The following is a 23,292-nucleotide window of genomic DNA, read 5'->3' as shown; positions in this document are numbered from 1 at the left end:
TGACGCGCCGCCCCGCCCGCACCGGGGCTGAGCGCCAGGGACAGCGGCGGTGTGCGGGGCCCCGGCGGCTCGGGAGGGAGCGGGCGGCGGCGGTGCCGCTCCGGGGCCCCGCGGACGGAGCGGGCAGGTAAGCGGCTGCGGGTATCCGCGGGGCGGGCCGCGGCACCTCCTCGTCCCCAGGGTGGCCCCCGGTATGTCTGGCGGCAGGACTGCTGGAGGAAGCGGTGCTGGCGCATCGGCGAGCCGAGCGGAGCATCCCGGTGACTCGTGGTCGCCCGTGCCTGCTGCCTCCCTGCAACAAAGCCCTCCACCTGCATCCGTCCGTAGCGCGCTGGCTTTAAAGTCAGCGTTTTATTGTGTTGTAGTCTATCGCGTTGTGCTTCATTTCTATTTATTTGTGAAGAAAGTGTACTTTCCCCAGCACTGCGTGTTCTTCCATGTTGTCTCAGGTCTCCTGGAGCAGGAGAGCTCAGCTGCAGCATACATGCATGTATCCCCAACATAGCCATTTTGTGCTGTGGTGTTTTCTTGTTCAAAAATGCATGGTGAGCTCAACTGGCACAGAGGGCAGTCGGCATCTGTCCCAAGATGAGGTGGCAGAGCATCTTGGTGCTTTGCAGGTGACTTTAACTAACGCTGATGTGCCCAGGAGTGTGTGAGTGATGTGTGTGTGTGATGTGTGTCCTTCCATGCATCTCCTCTGTCTTTTTCAATAGATATTTAAAAGTGTATCCTTCAGTTGCATCCTCTCACTTTTCCCTTAGGAGAGATGGAGAGAGAGAATAGAAGCATGCATTGATGAAGAGGGAGATTTGCTGTGTCTCTTCTGTTTTTCTCATTTGTTAAGCTGTCTCATTTATTTTTGCCATACTTTAAATCAAAACAAATTGCAAGATAACGCCTTTATTCAGTAGTTTGGTTTCAAAGGAAGGTGAATTCCCTTCTTTTAAGTGTGTAGAAAGAGAGGCATGAAGAAGTTGCGGCCTGTCCATGCTCACCCAGCAAAGGATAAGAAGCCAGAAGCAGATCTCTGCATGGTGACTTAGCCTGGTGAGGCATCAAAGCTGCCTTCCGGATAGGTTAAAATGTGCAGAATACTTTGATGTTCTAAACGTGTTACTTACTGGAGGCAAGGTATGGTGAATGACATTGCAAGATTTTTTCCCCCCTCTTTCAATCATCTTCCACAATCTGGAGGTTCCACAGAATCCCCATTAATTGTCTCTGGATGCCCTACATATTTAAAGCAGGCTGTAGCAGAGAGATCTTTAATTAATCCCAGGGAGAAGCATTCACTGGTACTAGTGAACTAGATCTTTCAGCCATGGGCTGGCAGGGAAAATCTGGCTGGGTACTGTTTGTAGTATTTGCTTGTTAGATTTCCTGGAGAGCCCAGTCAGAGGGTTTTTCTTCCACATTGAGATAAGTAACTCGTTTCCCATGAGGTTTTGGAATTTCTCAATAGCCATAAAGAAGAGGCTTAACACATTAGGTAAGGTTCCGTGAGTGATGGGCAGGAGGATAAAGGGGAAAGGAATAAAGGGGGCAAGAAAAGGAGGCAGCCATTCCTCAGCACTTAGCCCCTTCTGGTAGAAGATCGATTCACAAACAGCTGAGCTGAGATAACCAATTTTCACAGATATTTTCTGTAAGTCAGTGGTTCTCACAGTGTTGTGTGGGTTGGCTTTAAAACAAGGATATCTTTGTGTGAGTTGGTTGTATGTCTGTGTTTTAAATTCAGAACGATTTAAGCTGAAAAGAAGAAAATCTTATTAGCTGAAATCAATTTTAATCTTCTCTTACACTTGTACTTTCTTATTCACAAAGGAATGTTCATTTCCTTTTGCTGGTTCCATTAAAGTGTGATGGTTTGTCACTATGCAGCCATAGCAGTAAAGTCAGTAAGCACAAAGCTATTCCTCTATGTTATTCTATAAATTTAGTGTTTGGATTCTTAATTTTTGTGTATTAGGAAATAGTGTCTGATTAGACAGATGTTTGTTCTTTTTTTTTCTGACCTTAAGTATGTCAGGTTGTATCTGAGAGAAAGTAAATCTGCATGTAAAACCTCAAAGCATTTTTTTTTTTAATGCTAAAACCTGCTTATTCTTTTTCCTTGATGTATCTATCACTTAAACATTAACTGTTTGAAATTAAAATGACACTCTTAGGAAAAAGAATTCATCAGTAGTTGTTTTTTCCATTTGTCAGCTCTTCAGAGTTGTGCAATTAGCACATCATTCTTTAGCATCTCCTCTTGTATTTATAGATTGACAGGAAAAACTAGCTCTCCTATTTTTTCAAAACCCATATTGTCTCAGCTTTGAATGAACTAGTTCAATTTGTTGAGATGAATAGGAAACTCTGCATTTTTAGAAAAGGCTGCTTTTGTCCAAAGCCGATTTTGTGCTTTGCCAGCCTATGGCTCAGCTATTCAGCTGATGACATCTGCCAGTCCAGCACTCTGCCACGCTTTAAAAATCCCAGCAGAACATTTTCTGCTTTAATATTCCTTACAGCCTGCAGTCCTTCATGCAGTTTTGTGCAGTCACTCTGTGCCCTCCAACAGCTCATACTCTATGTTGGCAAGGGGGAAGGTCTCAGAGTCGTTAGATACCAATCTGATTGCAGGCTCCAGACAGGACAGAAACCTCAGTGGGATCCAAATCCTGACCAGTAGTACCACAGAGAGGTAAAAGCAGAGGAGATTTAATCAAAAATATCCTAATGCTAGAAATAAAACCTTACACTCAAAGGTGGTTTATGACGTAGAGTATCTGGTAGTTATCCGGCAGAAAAAATGCCAGGCTCCAGCTCTGGCTGCTGCTGCTTTTCCAGGCCCCACTCCCACAGATGCCCCTGGTTTATGTCTTTTGTCTCTTGGGATACCAAATTACACGAAATATAACAACAAGCATTTCTACCCTGCTATGCTTATTACAAGAAATATCTGGACCGAGCCCAAACTGAATGAAAAATAGTATGAGTTTCTGTTCCCTTACCTCTGTGGATTCTTCTATGGGAATCACACAAAGGGCCTCTTCAGAAGTCCCTGCCGCTCTCACCTCCTGTCTATGCATTCTCTGCTGTGGTGGTTGTTTCTTTTCATCATCTCCTGCTGGCACACAAGAGCCTTTCGTGACTTCTGGCTTCCTGGGCAGTCCCACGTGATGGTCAGATTCTCTGGCCAATCCATCTTTTCATGAGTTTCCCCACTGGGAAGGGACTTTGCTCTCCAGGATATCTTGAGGGTGGCAGTCTAATTAGGAGATAGTCAGGATTTTTCAGATTACATCCTCTTTCCTCAGTATCCCTAGGAATTTCACTTCACTGATTAAAAAGAAGAAGAGGAGACACCATACTGAAAGTAGAGTTTGTAATCACACAAGATGTAGAGTACCAGTATCAAATAGCTTGAAATTGGTATCTAGCTACATGTTCTAAATAATCACACACACCCCACTGACACCATATGATATAGTAGCATTCATTTGTCTGCAATTGAAAGTGCTGCATTTTTAATATGCTGGCATCATGGATCTGTGTCTGCACTTGTATCCAATTGAGAGTCCCCTGAGCCAACTAATTCCTGCTGCTGGAGATACTAAGTATCTTAGATTATATTTACTGTGCAATGCATTAAGCAATCCTGAATCATCCCCAGGAGACTTTCCAGTTTTCTCTCTCTGTCTGCCTCTTTAGCATCTCCTGGGATGCAGCTGGGTGTTGCTCAGATAAAACTCTGATCTGAAGCCCCTAAATATCTTGACCAAATAAGAACTCAAAGATGTAGTTTTGTGCAAGTATTTTTCAGATAATCCTTGCTCTGTTGTTACTCTTTTCTTGGCATCTGCTTAGATGCCCAGAGGAAGCACAACACTAATTTGGTGTGTGGAGGAAGCTCATGGTGCATCTTCAAATCCTGCTTAATATAAAGCCTTCCAATTGAAGATGTATCACAAAAACAGATGCTATGACAATCTCAGCCTGGGGCATTGCTATGGAAGTAGGATGTGGGTGTAACTGACTTGTTTCTACTCATCTTATGGTACCATATAGCCCAACAACGTCCAGATAAATAAGACAGGAATTACAACAGACATCTGCTGTTTCGAGGTGCAGGATGACCCACTTTGGGCAAATGCTTAAGTGAGGGGTAGCTTAGGGGAAGACAGTGAGCACATTTTTTTTTTTATTTAGAGATTTTGGGACATCTTTTAAATTTATTCAAGATACAGATCTAAACCATTGGATTGCTTTGAGGATTTCAGACCATCCTCCATTTCCAAGTCATGGTCCTTTTAAAGTCTTGGTTCCCTTTAAAGGCTCTCATGCATGTGCCATGCATTGAATTTTTCACAAAGTATAATTAACGTAAGGAAACAGATCTCATCCCTGGAAGTACTGGGAAGCTTTGGGTACTTTGTTTTCATTTCTCATTCTTCTAGCTATCTGGACAAAGAATGAGGAGACAAGGGAGATGCAGCACTTGAGGTGTTTGCTCTTAATAAAGGTAGACCAGCAGAGTTTGGGGATTTATAATAAGTGTAGTGAAAACACTAAGTCATGGCTTGAACCAGTGATGGGCACCTGGTGGGAAGGCAGGGGCAACTCAGGTGCATGCAGTGCATTGAGTGACTGAAAGGGGTGGAGTCAGGATCCATCCCTTCCCAGGCTCCATTTAAGGGCTGGCAGCGTAGGTGAGAGTATCTTGTTGGAGGTCTCTGCTTATCTGGAGGTCTTAAGGCCTTCTGAATGTAAACAGTGTTTTCTCTTATTTCTGCACTCGTGGGAGTATCTGAGTTTATCATTTGCTGTGGCCTGAGTCCTTGCTGCTTGCTTTCTTGTGCTTTCCATAGTGTTGCAGTTAGTATGCCAGAAAAATGATCAGGTAATTTTTTAAGTATAAAAGTATATAGCTATGCTCGTATCCTGTTTCCTGGACTTCAATAATGCTGATCTACGCAGCAGTTATTATTCCCTGACATTTGGAAAAGTTATGAAACAATGGGGGGTGGGGGGAAGGGCATTTTAGAGAATCTCTTTTATGAATTGGATCTTGATTTTTTTTTTTTTTTTTTTAAGTCTTTGAAAATGTCATCCTAAAGCAATTCAGTGGAAAGCTCCTCTTCCCTACTTTTGTTTTAATTTTGGCTGTATCTGTAGAAAGCCATCAGTAACTGTTTGGGTGTTTCACATAAAGGATGGAGGAGGGCAGGGAGAGAGAGATGGTCCTGAGCTAAGCAGCATGGCAGCACAGTTGGTGAACCATCCGTTCAAATCCGAGTGACTCTATTCTTGCTGAACTGCAGCTTCAGAATAGTTGCATCTGTGCTGGGCAGGTTCTTGTTACCAAGTGCTGTGGTCCAGAAGCTGCTCAGCAGCCTTAGTGTGGGACTGCACTAGCACAAATCCTGCCTGTTGACAGGCAGCCATTTGCCTGTGATAAATCAGGATGCTTGCATGTGTGGACTGTGTCACTTGCCTCCTTTTGCTTTTAGCTTGAGCTTTTAGCACTTCCAGATCCTGAAGGGTTGGCAAGGAGCCCCACTAGCAAATACCCATAAAGGTTTTGGTGGTAGAGGTCATCTAACTGCGTTATGCTCTCTACTCTTACGCTTAGTGGTTTTGGCAGTCCAGCTTGAATTTTGCAGCTTTGATTCAAAGTCCAGCTTTGAATCTTTGATGCGTACTCAGGGGTATGGTCTTCTCTTTTTATTTCCTGTCTCTCTTTCCATAAGAAATAAAAGTGCTTTGAAGCTTGTGGATTAAGTAAAGAGAGGTGTGATCTATGAGCTTTGCTGCTTGCTTTCTCCTACCCTGCTGGGAGACCGTAAGCAGGTGTTTCTCTTTGTGCCTCTTGCTATTCTATGCAATCACTTAAGTGGCCTTATGATGGGCCACTGCTATAAGGGGTCTTTTTCCTCTACTTCCTTCTTCTGGATGTGGCCACATGGCAAATGTGATGAGAGGATTTGTTTAGCTGAAAATAATGTTTTACTTTCTTCTAAAATGCAAAAGGCTTGTTACCAGAAAGATAAATCACCCTGACGAGTTCATTGCAAGCTGCACAGCTGCAACTACTAGTAGGAAGGAGCTCTTCTCACCTTGCCTTCTCACAGATCGTTCATCACTGCCTTGCTGTTTGCTAGGTTGAAGCAACTGTGATCTAGTTTGTGCCATTTCACCTTGAAATAGAGATAAGCATTGTCCTCAGTTTCAGCAGGGTATGGTGAGGATGTATATGTGAAAGATCATTTCAAATCGTTTAGGTGAGCTCTATTGTTTGGCTCTTTCCTAGCATAAGGTCTGAATTAAATGTGATTTCTTATATAGGTCTTACCATGCTTTTTATAGGGTTTGAGTGTGTATGTCCTGCATTGGACCACTTTGTTTTGTCATAACAGGATTGATTGATGACAGATCTGCCCCAAACAGATACCATCTGTTTTTCATGTGTACGATCTGACAGCAGGCAAGCACTTTAAAAATATTAGGAATTGAAACTAACCTTTTGGCTAATGTGCACTTATGAAACACACATATAAAATCAGAAGCAGTGTTGGGGATGGGGAGGGTATGGAATGAAGGGAGCAACCTATGGTTGGAGAGCTCTCTCAAGATAGATGTTTGGTGTAAACTTTCCTTGATCTCTTCCCTGTTCTGGGTAACCATCAATGCTAAGTCACAGGTTGTTTTTTGTTCTTGCAGATAACTCCAATGGGATGTGCATGAAGATACGGTGCCAGTTCTTACATGTGTTATGTGATTATAAAAATAAAGATCAATGTTCCTCATTACTCTTTATTTTTTCCTCTTATGTCTCCTCTGAGCAATCAAAAAGGTCACTCATGCAGCGGCAAGGATTTAAAATCAAGAATTTTGTGGTATAATGCTTTCTTCCTGTCTGCATTCAAACCGGATAATTTCTCTTCTATTAGTAGCAGCTGAAAGCCATTGGAAAAGCTTCTTTTGACCTCAGTGGTGCAAGACCAAGCTTTTAGGCTCCTGTTTTGTATGTCAAAAACTACTACTGTCACAGGAATTGTATGCAGCAGAAGCTTTCCTGCGTAGTAACAGAAGACTGTGTTTCTAAAAATTCTTCTATAGAGTGTTTTTGCAGAGCCACTTCCCCGGGGTTTTCCATCTGTTTTCACAGAGAGATTAATAACAAATTGTTTGGCTAATAAACCGTCCCTAAAATTTCACCTTTTTTTTTTTTTTTTCCTTCTCTCACACAGTTTCTTGGTTCCTATCTCCCTCTGTGCTCCCACATGAGAGATGTCATCACTTGTATCAGCTGCACAGCAGTTGTTGTTCTTCAGCCCCACAGCAAGGCTTTGAGGGCTGGAGATCTCAGTGTGCGTGGCTGAAAGAGTTGGTGGTATGGATGGTTGTGTAGTGCTGAGGGCTTGCCTCATTCTCAGGAGACATAAAGAACAGTGAAAGACTATATTTAATGTCTATTGTGATACACTACAGGAGCCCATTTCTTGTTCGTAACTGTGGAGAAAATATTCCCAGGAAACATGGGACTCAAATATGAAATTGTTTGATTTAGCAGCAGCTCTGAGAAATGTGGGGTTGGTAGTGGTGCTTTGAGATGCTATCTTGGGGAGGTCAGGACTGGGCAGTAGAGGGTATCCTTGCTACTGTGTAGTCAGAAACAGCTGAGAAAAGAAATGCATCTACTGTGAAAACATGCTTAAGATCAGGAAGGATCCTTGTGTTCTTTTAATCTGATAATTCCCTTTATACAAGTCACAGAGCTTCCCTACAATAACACCTCTTCTGGTTGAGTATCAGGACCAAACTGCTGCCAAGATAGCCAGTCCAGATTTGGAAGTTTGCAGTGATGGTTCAATTCTCCAGAGCCCTCAGGGATGTATTTGTTAAAACGCCTACCTAATGTCTGCTTTGTATTTCTCTGTCAGCTTTTTATCTTGTTGCATCCTCCTTTGCTGGATTAGAGGGATCTTTTTCACTGTGTTCTTCTTCTGATGTAGGGAACATACACATCTGCTTAGTAATTGGCATTCTGTCTGACTGATGAAGATTAGAACTGGACACAGATTTCCAGAAGCAATTGTATCTGTGCCAAATCAGAAAGTTACATCACATTTCTTCTCCTTGCATGGTCGAAGTTAACATAGTCTTTTAGGCTTTGGCATTATGCTGAGAACTGAAATTAGCTTACTGTCTGCTGTGAGTTAATGAAGATCACAGCTTGATAAACTTTTTTTTTTTTTTTTTTTTTTTTTTTTGAAAAGCCTAACCAGAAATCTTTGCCTTTAACTTTGGATTTCTTAAAATTTTACTGGAAAGTTGTCCCCTATTCAAGGTAGTAGGAGCTGAGCATGGAAACTACAGTCAGGAAATTTGGAGATCTAGTCCCAAATTAACATTCATGTGTTCAGGATTTTAGAAGGTCACTCAAGTAGTGATGCTTTCAGTTTCATGGTGACTCTGGGCCTGCTTTCTTTTTCCAGTTTCTGGAGGGGAATATCACTGTGGTCTCAGACTCATACGGATCAATCAGGTGACTTTGTGATTTCATAGAGACAAAACATGTTACTGCTGATTGTCAGAGAAAAATGTTAGAACCTATTTGTACCTCTTGCACAATTTTACTACAAAGAATTAATTTATTCCATAGAATAAAATGATTCAATTTCTCCCATAAAGGTTATTTTTAAAAAACAGTAAATGAAAACTTGCATTAATTCCCATGGACTTGTGGAAATTGTGGAGTCCTGCTCATGTTAGTTATTTGAGAGTCAGAGCTTGCTATCTTTGAAGTCAATGGCTGGTTTGGTTTGGAGATAAAAGGGGAGAAGTTGGAAGCAAAGTGTTAAATTTTACTGTGACGTTTCTTGCGTGTGCTGTTTCGTATCGTGGTATGTGAAAAACTGGCTGTCTGAAAACAGATGTAAAGACCACATTCCTCAGGCAGATGAGGTGTAGGACTGTAGTGAGGGGAACTGCTGCTTCATAGTTTCTTCGTGGCTTTGGGACAGGTTATTTCTTTTAGTGAGGCATTATTTCTCTACGGATATTCAGAAAGGGCAAAATTCCCTTACAGGTTTTGCTCCATTCTCTGTTGGGGTTGCAGATGGGGATGTTTTCTGCAAATTCAGGCATATGCTTTTTGCATGGCGTGTATGATCTCAAATGGCAATCTAAACAGACTGTTGCCAGTCATGTTACAGAGCTGTGCAAGATGTTCCTGTGCCCAGTGATTCAGAAGCAGTCTAACTTCTAGGATATGCAGAATGACTTTTGATTCCATTTTATATGTTGTCTGATCACTGTGGGAGATTTATTTCCTGCAATGCAAAAAAACAATCTGAATTGTTTTTTGTTGAGTTTCCTAAAGCCACAAAGGGCTATACAGTGTTCATTGGTCATGGTCGTTAGCGTTAACGTGATACAATTAAAAGTTTGTGCATCTGTGTGTGTTGGGGGAGTGTGCAAGACGTAAATAGGGTCTTCAGCAGAGGGAGATCAGGCACGGAACAGGTTCTGCAAGGCAGTGTCCATAGAACCAAACCACTGGAGTTCGAGAAGCATTTGGACAGCACATTCTTTTACATATGTAATTGTTCAGCACAGTTCTTCAGAGTTGTTAAAATGTTATTCCTTGTAGTCAGATTTGTATCTAAATACTTCATGAATATTTGGCACAGCTGTATTTTCTAAATGTTAAGAATTCTGAGAAGTATTAATCCTGTGTCTGGTAGGTTCATGGAACAGGGCTTGACTGTCTTGATGCATGTTTAATCATCTGAGTTCTACTTACGTGGCATTCCCGTAGATAAATGTCACTTAGTATTACTGGTAGTTTTGCTTGAGTGAGAAATAATTTATAATTGTTATAAATATTTATGAAACGTTGTTGTTTTTTGTCCCTGAACAGTCAGAAGACTTTGCTGTCATTCTGAATCCCCCTCAGTGAAGTCATCTGAGTAGTAATTTACTTTACATCTACTATATATGCTAAATTTTAAGGTCTGGCAGAACTGCATGATACTAAATTAATAAACGTTGAAATATAATTCATTTTGACATCGTTTGATTACTTTTTGTAATATCCTCACAATGGGCACTAAGTTAAAAGACAAGTAAAATTAGAAAAGCTGGTACCAATGCAACTATCACAAAGTAGGATGTGTCTGCTGCTGTTTCTAAGCTAGGCTACTCCTTTAAATCAGTCAACTTGATTTTTGTCTGTGGCTTCAGTATTTCATTCTCATGCATGTGGGCCAAAACCTTTGTCTTCTGTTTGCTTGCAGCATTGCAGAGGCATATTAAAAAAAATAGAATAAGCTATGCTTTTTTAATCTTATAAATGTTATAAACTCTTTCCCCTTCCAGTACCTTTTTTTATTCCTAATATTTAAAATGGAATCTAAGAATCAAGGTTAGGTGATATAATATGTATCCACGACAGTAATGAAGATCAGATCAGCGGGTGATATTTAAACCAGTTGGAAGTAAACCTTTATACAAAACTTCTGTCAAATTTTTCTGCTCGATGTGAAATAGACCCTTTTTCTGACTTGTCTCTCATTTTAGGCTGGGAATGGAGTGCATAAACTGGATATCAGCTGTAGGACATCTTATCAAAACAAAGCATCTGTAGGACTGTTGTTGAATGAATGACTTCTAAGTGCGGGAACTGCTAGGCTGGCAACAAGTGCTACAAGATGCCAAGTGAGGTGCTTGAGAGCAGTAGTGGGCTGGAAGACACAGTGCCAAAAGAGAGGAAATCTGGAAGTCACAGCCCTTGCCATGGATCTGTGAGGAGGGCAGTGACAACCACGGTCACCTTTGATGGAGAAGCCACTATGGACCGGAGGAAAAAGAAGAAGAAAGAGTCCCGTCCTGAGTCAGTAATAGTGTATAGGTCAGAGAATGAGAATAAAGTGGAAGAGGAGCAAGCAGATGAAGAAGGAGGGGAAAGGAGTTCTGAGGAAGGCTCCAAGTTCCTGGGTCAGTCTGTGACTGATGGTACGTATCCCTGGGAACGTTCACAGTCCATAAATAATGGTGTCACTGGTAGCCAAGATGGTTGGGTTTACGAGAAAAGGTTGGAGCTCTTGCTGCCGTTTTAAGATCAGAAAGGATGAAGGTTAGAAATACTTGCATTTGGAGGAATTGATGCTTTATAAGCCTCTTCTTGGATTCACAAGATTTACCAGGGTTGGTACAAAGGCTGATGGTGGGAGTCACAGGGACAGAAACAGGGTCCTCTTCCTTAGTCTCTGGGTGCCTTGCAGTGTAGACCTTGGGCAGGAATGTATGGCCAGGTGTTGCAAGACAAATCCTGACTCAAATAAAACTCCTTAAGACCAGTGTGGTACTAAGAAGCAGGTATTCTTTAATATGGTAACAGATGTGGCAGGGAATCTTTCCTCTTAACAGTGCACCCCAACATAACGAAGGCACATCCCTTATTTGCTTTTGGGTATAATGTGCCTACATGCTTGGGGAGACATCTGCAGTGGTCTTGAGGTGTCTTTCCCACCTCTCTCATTTGCAGCTTATGCTAGTTAATGCTGGGGCTGATCTCCCTTTTGGCAGACTAGATAGATAAGCTAATTTTCAAGATCCTCCTGAGCTTGTATGGAAGTGACTGTGGGACCAGTCATCTCCAAGATGCCAGGAGTTTGAGTTCATCCATGAAAATGCTATGAAACAAAAATCATTACAGACTGATTTGAGGTACATTCAGCAGTTCTTTGCAGATGCTAGTTGTCCTGCTCTTGGATTTAAATGTATGCAATAGTTAGGGATGATCTAGAGAAGTGCTGAGCACACTCTATATGTATAATGCTGTGGTCAAATACCCCTCCATGCCTAAAGCAACTGCCTGTTAACTGAAAGGATGGAAACAGATTTAGTGGCTCCACCTGCAATAAGAAGTTTTATTCATTATCTCAGATTTGCTGTTGCCTTCTGTTTGTGTAGTCTCAGCTTCCTTTTTAAGACTGATTAATTTGCAAGGTCATCACAGTACATTTCAGCCACTTTCACTTCTGATGCCTGTCACAGCTACCCTCGTGGGAAAGAATTGTGGGCAGCAGGTCCCACAGCTAATCCTCTCGTGAGTCAGCACTGTGGACTGAGAAGGGTTTAAATGTGGATGCAACCTCCTGGCCCTTCAGCCACACCAGATTCCCCATGATCCTAACCCCAACCTTCATGCTTCTCTGCTGTCTTTCTGTTTTTGTGTGTCACTGCTCAGCTTCCCTTTAAGAACCTCTGATTACTTCCTTCCAAGCCAGTCAGAATTAAATCCAGGAGGAAGCATATTTTTAGAACTACAGAAGAGTTTATGCCCAGTGCCACTGCAGGGACTGTCCAAAACCAATGTCACTTGGAAACTAAGATGTTTCTTACTGGAACACATATCCCAACACTTTCCTATTTGGGGCCTTGCTTGATTCTTTAAAATGCAAACGTAATTATATGAGACTTTGTGAATATGAGACTTCATGATTTTCTAAAGTTTGAAAATTAATTTAGATTGATATAGCGCAAATGAGAAATGGAATAATAGCTATTCAAGTATAACTCCATGCGTGCATGTACTTATTCCCAGGTCTTGTTCATATTTAGCTAACTCACTTCAGATGTCCATGTTGTTGAGGAATAAATCTGACTCTAGCGGAGAAAATAGGCTTACTATTTTTTATTCATTTACTCTGTCTTGTCTCTTCCCCATATGCTCCCACAGCACTTTTCTTTCGTGTGTTGTCCCCCGTGCATATGCTGGAGTCTTCTCCCTTGTGATTTCTGTCATCTAGAATTCCTGTCATTTTCCATACTGGCTATTCTTTTTCTGTGATAATCTTTGTTATAATGCATTGCTACTTGTGTTCCATCTTTTTGTTTAACTATAACTCCATCTGTGCTGTCTAATTGTGTTCAAGATCTTTGGGATTTTGCACAAAATAAGCCACACAGAAAAGAAATCTAATGTGGATGACTTTATCTGTGTTTGCAGGTGTCTGGAACATGCCTCCAGACAGCCGATACGTCACCTTGACTGGAACAATCACCAGAGGAAAGAAGAAGGGCCAGATGGTGGACATCCATGTCACGCTAACAGACAAAGAGCTGCAGGAACTGGCTAAGTCGAAGGAACCTCCTAAAGAAAATGTACCTGAGAAGAAAAAATGTGATGTTGGGTTGGACAGAGGACCCCACATTGTCCTCTGGACCATCATCTGCCTCCCCATCATTTTTGTAGTATCCTTTGTGGTTTCATTCTACTATGGAACCATTACATGGTACAATGTCTTCTTGGTGTACAATGAAGAGAGGACCTTCTGGCACAAAATCACCTTTTGCCCCTTTTTGATCATCTTCTACCCAATTATAATCATGGTTGTGTCTTTTTCCCTAGGTCTGTACTCAGCTGTGACCCAGGTATCATGGTCCTTTGGGGACTGGTGGCATGCTGTCAGGGATATGGAGAAGGGCTTCTGTGGCTGGCTCTGCAGCAAGTTAGGTTTGGAAGATTGCTCTCCATACAGCATTGTTGAGCTGCTAGATTCTGACAATATCTCAGGTAGTCTCTCTGGCAAGAGCTCTGCACAGGGGGTTGATACTTCAGCAGTCTGAGCTTTTGTTCTGGTTGACTATTTTTGTCATATGCGAGTGGTTTTCATCTTGAAAATGACACTGATTTTTATAAATATATATATATTTAAAAACAAACTTAAATACTGGGCTGGGAGTGCTCTTTAAATGTCACAGAATGCAAGTGTGCTAGCTTTGTGTGGTCTGGGTGGGCAGATGCATGGTTCTCCAGTGATTTGTCATCTATCTTAGCTAATAATAACTCTGGGGAATAGTGAGAAAATTCAGGTCTTTGGGACTTGGGCTGTCCTGGGGTGGCAGATATGGGCTGAGAAGTCCACTTCAGTGAAATTATACATCTCTTTTAGGGAAAACAACATAGCAGGGACTTCCTGACCCAATGAAGTTTCTACCCAGGGGATGAACTTCAGGAGATAGGAACTCATTCTTAAGTGAAGGCTAAATTGCAAAATATGTGATATTCCTGCAGTTTTCCTAGAAAGGGGCCTTTTTCAGCCCTTCCGAAAAATACAATAAACTTCTCAGGTAAGCTGACTTCTGAGACAGCATCAGTTTGAAAAAACAGCACTACAACAGTTGTGCCCAATCTTTCAATGGGAGAGCACAGCACAATCTCTGACAAAGGCACATTGAGTTCTGTGCTGACCTGCAACCATGTGCAGTAGAGTGCTTGCTCAATAATGCATTGTGTAGGGAATGGACAGGCATATCAGCAAGCACCCTCAGGTGACTGTAGGTACAGATATGTATGTCCTTAGGACACACCTGACTTTGCTAGGTGCCCTCCTAAAAGAGAATGGGCTACAGGAATATTATGCAAGGGAACAGTTGGTTATGCAGTGAAAACAGGGGAAAAAAAAAAGGTGCTCTGAGGAATGTGATTGGTTTGGATGTCACTGCAGTGTATGTGTTGACTGGTGACACCTGTGTTTGTTTTTTTTTTTTTTATGGAGGTGAAGCTGAAATTTGCTTGAAATGGGGGAAATCTCAGTGAAAAAGTCATTCTTGTTTTCAAGTTGCCCTTATGGAGGAGATGCTGAACCAATCCAATTCAGAAAGAGAACAACCCTGAACATGCAAAATTTCCCTGTTAGTACCAGTGCAAATTGCATTAGTGCCTCAGCTCCAGAAATCTGCCTCACCACACCCCAGTTCCTTGTTAATTACATGGAAGAGCAATAGATAGTACATCCTCCCCTTGTGTCTCACTTTTATAATTGATTTCCCTTCTTTTGGGACTTTGTTTAGCATCTTAGTGGGCTCCCAGGCCAGGCTGAGATGGTCACCATAGGCTGGAGGAATTTTAATAGTCTGTTTTAAAAAAAGAAAAAAAAGAAATTAAAAAAAAAAAAAAAATTAAAGTTCTTTGTTCAGACTGCGGTTGTCTGTTGAAGTTTTGGCCTAAAGAGTTCAGTAGGAAAGTGAAGGAGAGGATTGATGGACTATAATGGGGTTTGAGCTACATATGTGAGACATCACAAACTTCCTGAGTGCTCTAGTTCAGCTGGTGCTGCTAGAAAGTCTGGCTCAACCCCAGCCCAGAAGGGCTCACAATTTGCATGTGCATAGGTAGGTAACTTATTAGTGTGCAGTCCACGTAGACTGTGCAGTCACTCACGTCTGTATCAGTTTCACTACCGCAGTCTCTCTTCCAGAGGGGGAGCTGCTTGTAGTTGTTAGGTGTCTAAGAGAAACATTTAGAAATGGGATATCACAAGACTTAATGCTTTGTGTTGCACTCAAAGGGTGGTCCCACAACTGCACTGACTGGCTGTCCTGTCTAGGACATCAGGGAATGTGATGGATAAACAAGTCCATCTGATGCTCTAGGCCTGATACTAAGAAATAAGTGAGGTTGCAGTTCCATCTTTGGTCTGGGAGGTCCTGCCAAAGCAACCTCTTTAGCACTAGTTTGAGAATTACCAGTGTGAGCAGTGTACAAGTCATATATCAAGAGTGGGCTTGGCCCTATGCTTTTCTGACAAAGCAGAGGTATTCCTGTGCTGAAGTACAGCCAGGCTGTTTGCTGCTTTCTCACGCACAACTCTTGGTTTTAACTGGCTGAGTCTCAAGCAATGAAATACCTTTCACAAAGCAGTTTCAGTTAATGGCCTTGATATGCCTCGGAAATTATAGAGAAGCTGCAGTGCCAGTACCAGCAGTCTCTAGTGACCCAGCACAGCCACTCTGCTTAATACTCCTCCCCTTGGAATTAGCAGGCTTCCAATAGTGGCTGGTGAGCGGGAAGAAGTGATGCTTAGCAAGCATTAATGGGGAGGAAGACCCATTGGCAAGTGTTCCTACTCTCTGACTGGGGAGACGCTGCTGGTGTGAAAGAAGTGGATTGTGTTCGTTGGCCCCAACATGTGGCAAACAAGTGGGGAAAGGATGCCTGGCAAGCATGCATTACTGCGGAGGGAGGAAACCCAATTCAGCTGTCACTGCCAAACAGCAGCTGTTCAAGGCTGGACGAAAGGCTGGGGTCAGTAGCACAAAGAGCCTTCAGCTTACAGAGGGCTCGAATGATAAATACTAGCTAGTTACAGAATACAACTGTACAATGTCTGCTGAGCTGCAGGATTTGATTTCAGGCTTGCAAATAGCCTGTGAGAGTGGAGACAAAACCAAATCTGTGCCTCTTACTGCTATGTAAACACAAAGGAGCATCGGAGAAGTTGTATTGCCTTCCCTCTGCCATGGCAGCTGTGCTTCTGGCTTCAGAGAAATCATTTGGGGGCCATCTTTTTGAAGATATTCTTGAATACCTAATCATGTGTTTTCTACTTTATTACATTTAACCAAGCTTGATTCTGCTCCCATTAAAATCAGGGTGTTTTGCCACTCATTATAATGGGAGCTAGTTTAAGCTTGGGGTTAGTTCTGGTGCTATTTTTGAAAGTTCTATTCAAACTTTTCTCAAAACAACTCTGGATAGCTTTTTCTCTTGCTTGTTATCCCCAGAGCTGTTTGCCTGCTCTAAAATATATAATCATAATCACTTGCTGTAATAGAAGAAAGCACAAGTTTTTGTCTTGTTCTACCTTTGCTTTCAGAAACTCAAAAATAATTTCTGCTTATGTGCCACTGCCAAACTGCAGGGAATTCCAGTGATTCTGATTGTTGAGTGTGTTTCTGGCTGCTCTAGTCTGAAATTTTAAGTAAAGATAGTGTGTGTTTGCTGATTGTTATTTTTAATTGCATTTCCTTTTCCCACCCTTGCTGGCCTGGGTGGAGAATAAAAATGTATATGGCTTAGAAGAGTGTTGCTTTTATGCCTCTTCATGATTTGTGTTAAAAACAGCACTGTGGGGTGGACACTGTCATTCTATGCTGGTAACTGATTATAAATCATTAGCTTTAGAGACCCAATTTAAATTGTCTGAAATGGTTCTGTTTAACCTCTTACTAACCTGTGCTTACTCCAAAATGTCTTTTGGGCTCTGGATTTTGTTTTTACTTCATAGCAAATGAGTAGTTTCTTGTTTAACTTCACTCATCTGTATCTGTTTGGCTTCCATACCAAAACAGGGAGTACATTTAACTGTACACATATGATCTGTGTGTCTGTGACTTGGAGTTGCTATTTGCAGCTCTACTGAGATGTCTTACAATCTCTCATTACTCCAGATATGCCTCTTACGGTAAGTCAAAAGGAGAACCTACTGATAAAGTTCTTTATTTGAGGTGTCTGAATATTAGATGACACCCACTGTGTTCTTTCACAGTTACTACAGTCCTACCCACCTACAAAACATAGTTGGCATTGTCATTCTTCTAAAAAGCAGATGTGGATCTCTGGGAAACCCAAATGAAATCACTAGCTTACAGTTAGCATAGCTTCAGTGTAGGTGCTCTTTAAGCCAAAGGGTGACCTGCTTGCTTTAAAACTGAGGTAGGGCCCACCAAACTGGCTGTGTCACGACCAACTCAACAGCTGGAAATACTAGCGAGGTGCTCCTGGTGTGATGCCTGCTGCAAACATTGCCAGGGAACAGGACTCTGTGCATAACAGATGTACACTGGGGAATTCCCTCCTCCAATTAAGAGGCTGGTGAAGGATACTTGTCTTCCTGGTGTGGTGGGCTGAGATGGAGGTAACAAGCCCAGAGAATTAAGTCATTAACCTTTGCATTTCTCTCCTTTGAGGTAAATGTTAACAATTTTATACTATAGTAGTCACTAGCAGGAGAGACTTTTACTAAAGACCTCTGCACCAATCAGAATGAATCTGCGTGACTGAATTATTTCCCCGGGGGAGGAAGGTACCAATTCTGCCTGCTGATTTCTCATCCAGTTTCTTTGAGTCATGTTGTGAACTATGCTTTTAACCACAATGCATCTCCTGAATTCACTCTTTAAAGGCTTGGGCTTTAAACCCCAAGGCTGGGGTCCTGCAATCCCTCACTCAGAAACTGTAATCAAGGGCTGCTCCATGGACACCTTGTGGCCACCTCTGTGGATTTCTTTTTGAAGCTGTAACCAGTAATTACGAAAACCCATTCCAAACTGCTTTTGAATAATGAAGCGTGTAACTGCAGGACTGCTAAAGAGAGGAAATGAGGATGTACAGCTGTGATAGACAGAATTTTGCTCAAAATTTATGCAAACCTTTTTTGTCCCAGGCAGTGCATTGTGTGAGGGACCAATGTAATTCCTGATTCTTTCCAAAGATATGTTGATGGTTAAATTAATTCAGATTAATTTCTGAAGTTGATCAGTCCATCCAAATTTATTATCTGTATGGAAATGTAAACACACAAAAAAGTGTGAGAGGCTGGAATAGATTCTGCCATTTGACAAATGCCTATGTGCAAATAAAAAGGATCTAATTCACTTGGAAAAGCAACCCTTCAATTAGTCTGGTGAATTAGAAGGGATATCACATAGGTGAAGGCTTGCTTGTCTTTTGCGATAAAGCATGCTCTTCCATTAGGAAGCTCTTTAGTGATGAAGGAGGACTTCTGTTGTGTGTTTGATGACAGGGTAATTTGCCATGGAGTTCAAAAAGGCCCCAAAGCATCCTCTCACATAAATGGGTGAAGTGTGAGTGCACTTGAACAGGCTGCCCAGAGAAAGACTTGAAGGCCTCTCTTGGATCCCCCTCGGTCACTCAGTTCCATTAACTTTCAGTCTCCTTAATTCCTTGTCATTAAACAGTAGCTGAAGTCTGTCAGAATGTATTAAAATAAAGAGAGCATTTAAGTCAGACCAACAGAGTATTTTTCCCAGTGCTAAAAAACGCCCTTGCTTTTAGTGAGCTATAACATAAAACCTTCCTCCCAAAACAGCAGCTAAAATCTGTTGTGGTTTGCATCCATTGACAGAGGTATGCTAGGGGTGCGTTTGACCTGAAGCCCTCCAAGATAAAATGTTTCTGCCTATACATGATCTCTGACTTAGGGATCTTTCTTCCAACCAATTTCTTCAGCTAGAAATTTAACTTCACGACACAAAAAAGGACAAAAACTGAATTTTATAATGTTCTCCTTTGCAATAGGAAAATCCCACCCCCTCCTCTGCAGTATGCTCCCTTAGGGCTTGCTTTATTATAAGATTCTCTGTCGGTAATGTGTACTGTACTCAATACATTTCAAGGTTGTATTCACTGTCTTCATATACATGCCAAAACCTTAATGCTGCTGCAGTGATAAGGTGAGTCAATTATTTCTACTACAAAATAACAGCATATTCACAGAATCATTGAATTCTTAGAGCTGGAAGGGACCTTTAAAGGTCATCTAGTCAGCTCCCCTGCACTGAACAGGGACATGCATAGATCAAATGGGCTATTTTGTCCAGTACAATCTCCCTGCTTGAAAACACTTTCCAGTGATGGAGAACACACAGCTGGATGGCTACTGGCAACAAATAAAAACAGCACAAAAGAGGTGTGAAAGAGTGGGAAACCAAGAGCATGTGGAGAACAAGATGAATTTTTGCCTCTGAGATAACCCAGTAGCAGCTAATACAAGATTCCTGGGCAAAATATTGTTTTGCTGTATTCTCTTCAGCAACGTGCTTTCCCTTGCTTTTTGAGTTGCCACTTCATTTTATTGACATTCATTCGGTACTCAGTACCTCTTCATAAAACACTGCCTTTATTTTCTTTCAAACATTCCATCTTATGTTCTCTCACTGTGTTTTTGCTTTCCCCAGCCCAAGAGTATCTGACATGAACTCTCAGTTTCTCTCAAGGAATCCACATGCTTTGAAGTTCAACCTCGCCTACACTCTGCTGATAGTCTTCTAAAATGTAATAAAGAAATCATATGTTGTAGAGGATTTAACAGCTAATCCAGAAAAGTCTACCAGAGTTATTTCAATAGTAGAAACATGTGTCAGGTTTTCAGTTACTTAGCAGTGGGAAATATTTCACCTCTTGTGATACCAGGCTGAGTGGGCCTCACATAGTCTCCTTTAGAAATGCTTTGGCTAATCCAGGGATTTAGAAGTCATGAAAACATCATCCTCAACAGAAACACAGCTTAATAGACTTAGATGTATGAAGAAATTTTAAAATTGAGCTTGCAAAAGAAGCACAACATAAAAAATACAAACAAAACAATTTGATTTCTTCTGCTTTGCGATTGTCTCATTTTGTACCATACCTTTATGCAGAAATTCCTTCGCTGACTTTGGGGGCGCTTGCTGGGAGCGTGCTGCCCAATTTAGCAGGCTTACAGCTTCACCTGTGTGACTGGGATCATGTCGCCCTCTAGTGGCTGATCTGAAAAACGGGGGAAAAACGCATTATTTCTTCTGCCTTACAAATACTCGCAAACGTTGCTTGTTTATTGTGAAAGTGCAATGGCAAACACTAAGAAGTTACATCATGAAAAATGTAAAGATCCATATGAAACTAATCCCTCTTTTCTCCACGTTCCTTGTGGATATCTGCTCTGAAGCAATCTTCACTCATGGGAATTCACACCTCTTTCTCTGATTTGCCAGCCTTATAGGTGGAGCATGTGAAAGCATATAGTGGTGCTCCACCCTAACATTTAGTTTACCCTTTACATTTCTAAGTGTGGCCAAAACCTATTTGATCAGAGATTGTGCAGAACAATCTCTCAGTAACATGCCTCTGTGATATCCAAGTACCTCACATAAATATTTTGGCAATAGCACATGACATGAATCCTGATGAAGTTTTACACGGCAACAAAGGCACAAGGATTTTAAAAACTATACGTCTTTGAAGTTTCAGCATCCCTTTGAGATGCCATGCAGCTGTGTTTGGTTTTGTGGTTTTCTTTTTCTCCAGAATTTTAGCATAATAAGGCATTTTCTGCACTGAAACTAAAGCTCCTTTTGTGAACACCTGTGAGTGCTCAGCACTGCACAGACCTGCATGGTACCTCAAAATGAGCAGTAAGAAGATGTGACTCACATCACCACTGCCTACTGGCGAGAAACAGGGGGTTGAGCAATTTGTAAATCAGAACCATGCCATCTGCTGAAAAAAAAGGGCATTCTTCAAATGTCCTGACATAATTATAAGATTCCCCCCCTCCCCCCCTTCTAATTTCTCTAAAAAATGAGGCAAGTCTTAAGACCTCTTCAGTGCACAGCCCTGATTCAATCCCAAAGCACAGACTTTCACATGCATTAAATAAGACTACTGCATTATAGGACAATGATGTAGCTTCTTCTATAGTTAAACCTCTTGCACAATATAGAAGCACAAGGTTGAACTTGCAAGATATGTTTATGAAATCTGAAAGCGATACTGAACTGGGAGGGGTGGCAAGCACCGTGGCAGAGATTATAACTAAAAAACTATCTCCATAGTTTTCATAAATGCTTTGAAAGAAAAAAGGGACAACTTTTTTGACAAATGTGCCTCTCACTGGGAACAGCTAACATCAGGCAGAACTACCGGATGGGCAGCAGTCTTGCAGAATGGAATACATATTACAGAAGATTGTAATTCACACTGCCATAGATTCATATTGAGAGAAGCAAACACCGCATGAGGAAAATGGATTGTAAACAGAGCTGGCTTGTGATTTCTCACTTTTCCTCCCTGTGGAACCTAATAAAGCCTCTTCCAGTGTATTACATTCAGTGGAAGTTTTAGTCTATGTGAGAAATGTACATTAAGTGAATAGTCAAGAGAAAGGAACTGGCTGAAGGAAAAGCGGAGACCATAAATTCAGCAGCCACAGTCTCAAAGCCCCTAAGCTGGAAGGCACACACATCAAATCAGCACATTTTCATTGATTACCACCTCTCATGACTATGTTTTTCTTCTGTCTGTTCAGGTGAGATTGGATGATCTGATACAATCCTTCCTATTTAGCTTTGTAACTCTCCTAGCCCAATCATTTTCCAGTGTTTCCTAGTAGAGTCATTCCCTTTCATAGCATGAACTGAAATAAAAATGGACTGAGCAGGTTGACCAGCAGATGAGAACTGTTAAATCTTCAGATATATATATGTATATATATACATATATAATTTTTAAATTTTATTAGAGGCAGAATTTTGCAATGTGAATCATATCCATACAAAGAACAAACCCTGTGGACCTGTAGCAGGTTACAGCTGATCCTCGCAGTGAAAGTTTAGTTTTGATTAAGAGAATGAAAGCAGTGCTTGAGGTTTTTTTTCTCTGCAGGTGCTTCCCACAGAAGCAAATAAGCAAACAGAGCATGTTACAAATACATCTCTTGGGGGAACCATCAGTAATTACCAAACAGACATTATAAGTAGTGTTGGTCTGCAGCACAGTTTTGGCTTGTGTTTGCGAGCAGGTGTTTCTCCAAAAGAGAAAAAGGCAAAGTCATCCTGCTTTTACACTGAACCCTTTCACATTTGCTCAGAGCTGTCACAAACAGCTGAGGCCCAGCTGCAACTCTCTGGATTATCCAGTGCTTCTTGTAAGGAAACAGGGAAGTCATTTTCCTTGCTGTAAAGGAAAAGGCACCCAGCGAAGTGAAACAAGACAGCCCTCTTATTGCTGCTTCCTGAGAGTAATCATTTTTATCCAGGCTTCATTATTTTGTTGGAAAGAAGAGTAACCAAAAAAGAATAAGCAGAGAAATGAGTGAGAATCTCACTGAAACGGAGGTCTGACTCACTTTGTTAAAAATGAGATTACAGATGATCACCCTTGCAAACAGAGTCCCTGGGAGACTTCATGTATTTATTATTTATGCCCAGAGACTGGCATTCTGTAAAATGGAAATAGCCAATTAATCACAAGCATATTTTGGCCAGCATTTACCAGTAATGATCTTCGAGTCTAACAAAGGCTAACAAAGCCCCAGTGTCCCCAGACCGAATTGATTAATCACATCTGATCATTTCCTCTAACGGGACACTGTGGAACTCCAAAGGAAATGGGAATTAAAGTTTGCTGCAGAAATGATTTGTCAGTTTTCCTTTGAATATTGGAGAGATCTTGAGGAAATTTGGCAGTGCAAAGGGGGAGAAGGTGGCTTTTTTTTTTTTTTTTTTTTTTTTTTCTATTTTACTGAGAGGGTTATAAGATCCCATTTACGTTATTCTTCCCATATACATAAATAATAACAGGAGGAAGCAGGTGTGATTTCCTTGGCTGATGAATCTGTGATCTCAGAGCCATTCAGGAGGACCACGTACTGCCTTCTCTTGGAATTGCTGTTTTTATGGATAGGTTTCCCCCGAGACGTTTCTCACGTCGCCAAGCAGCCCCATCTC

General features: G+C 41.5%; 2 protein-coding genes across 3 annotated transcripts in view; both read left to right on the top strand.

Annotated features, from left to right (window-relative positions):
- Positions 1-70: 70 nt before the first annotated feature.
- Positions 71-16,866, top strand: TMEM169 (transmembrane protein 169). Of its 2 annotated transcripts, none has more exons than XM_042827407.1 (3): positions 71-127; positions 10,576-11,010; positions 13,010-16,866. In XM_042827407.1, the coding sequence occupies exons 2-3, from the start codon at positions 10,707-10,709 to the stop codon at positions 13,627-13,629; spliced, it is 924 nt and encodes a 307-aa protein (XP_042683341.1). In that variant the 5' UTR covers positions 71-127; positions 10,576-10,706; the 3' UTR covers positions 13,630-16,866. The 2 variants fall into 2 exon arrangements, with proteins under 2 accessions (XP_042683341.1, XP_042683342.1); XM_042827408.1 differs by lacking the exon at positions 71-127 and adding an exon at positions 9,284-9,968.
- Positions 16,867-17,237: 371 nt separating this feature from the next.
- XRCC5 (X-ray repair cross complementing 5) overlaps positions 17,238-23,292 on the top strand; it is a 50,248-nt gene continuing 44,193 nt past the window's right edge. The window contains exon 1 of the mRNA XM_042827014.1: positions 17,238-17,249. Coding sequence (XP_042682948.1) covers positions 17,238-17,249 — 12 coding nt within the window. The remainder of the gene's footprint in view (positions 17,250-23,292) is intronic.

This window comes from Centrocercus urophasianus, unplaced genomic scaffold (assembly GCF_019232065.1).
Source record: "Centrocercus urophasianus isolate 14NV4802_14NV808 unplaced genomic scaffold, USGS_Curo_1.0 seq_28, whole genome shotgun sequence".
NCBI lineage: Eukaryota > Metazoa > Chordata > Aves > Galliformes > Phasianidae > Centrocercus > Centrocercus urophasianus.
This window is presented reverse-complemented; position numbering and strand designations above follow the sequence as displayed.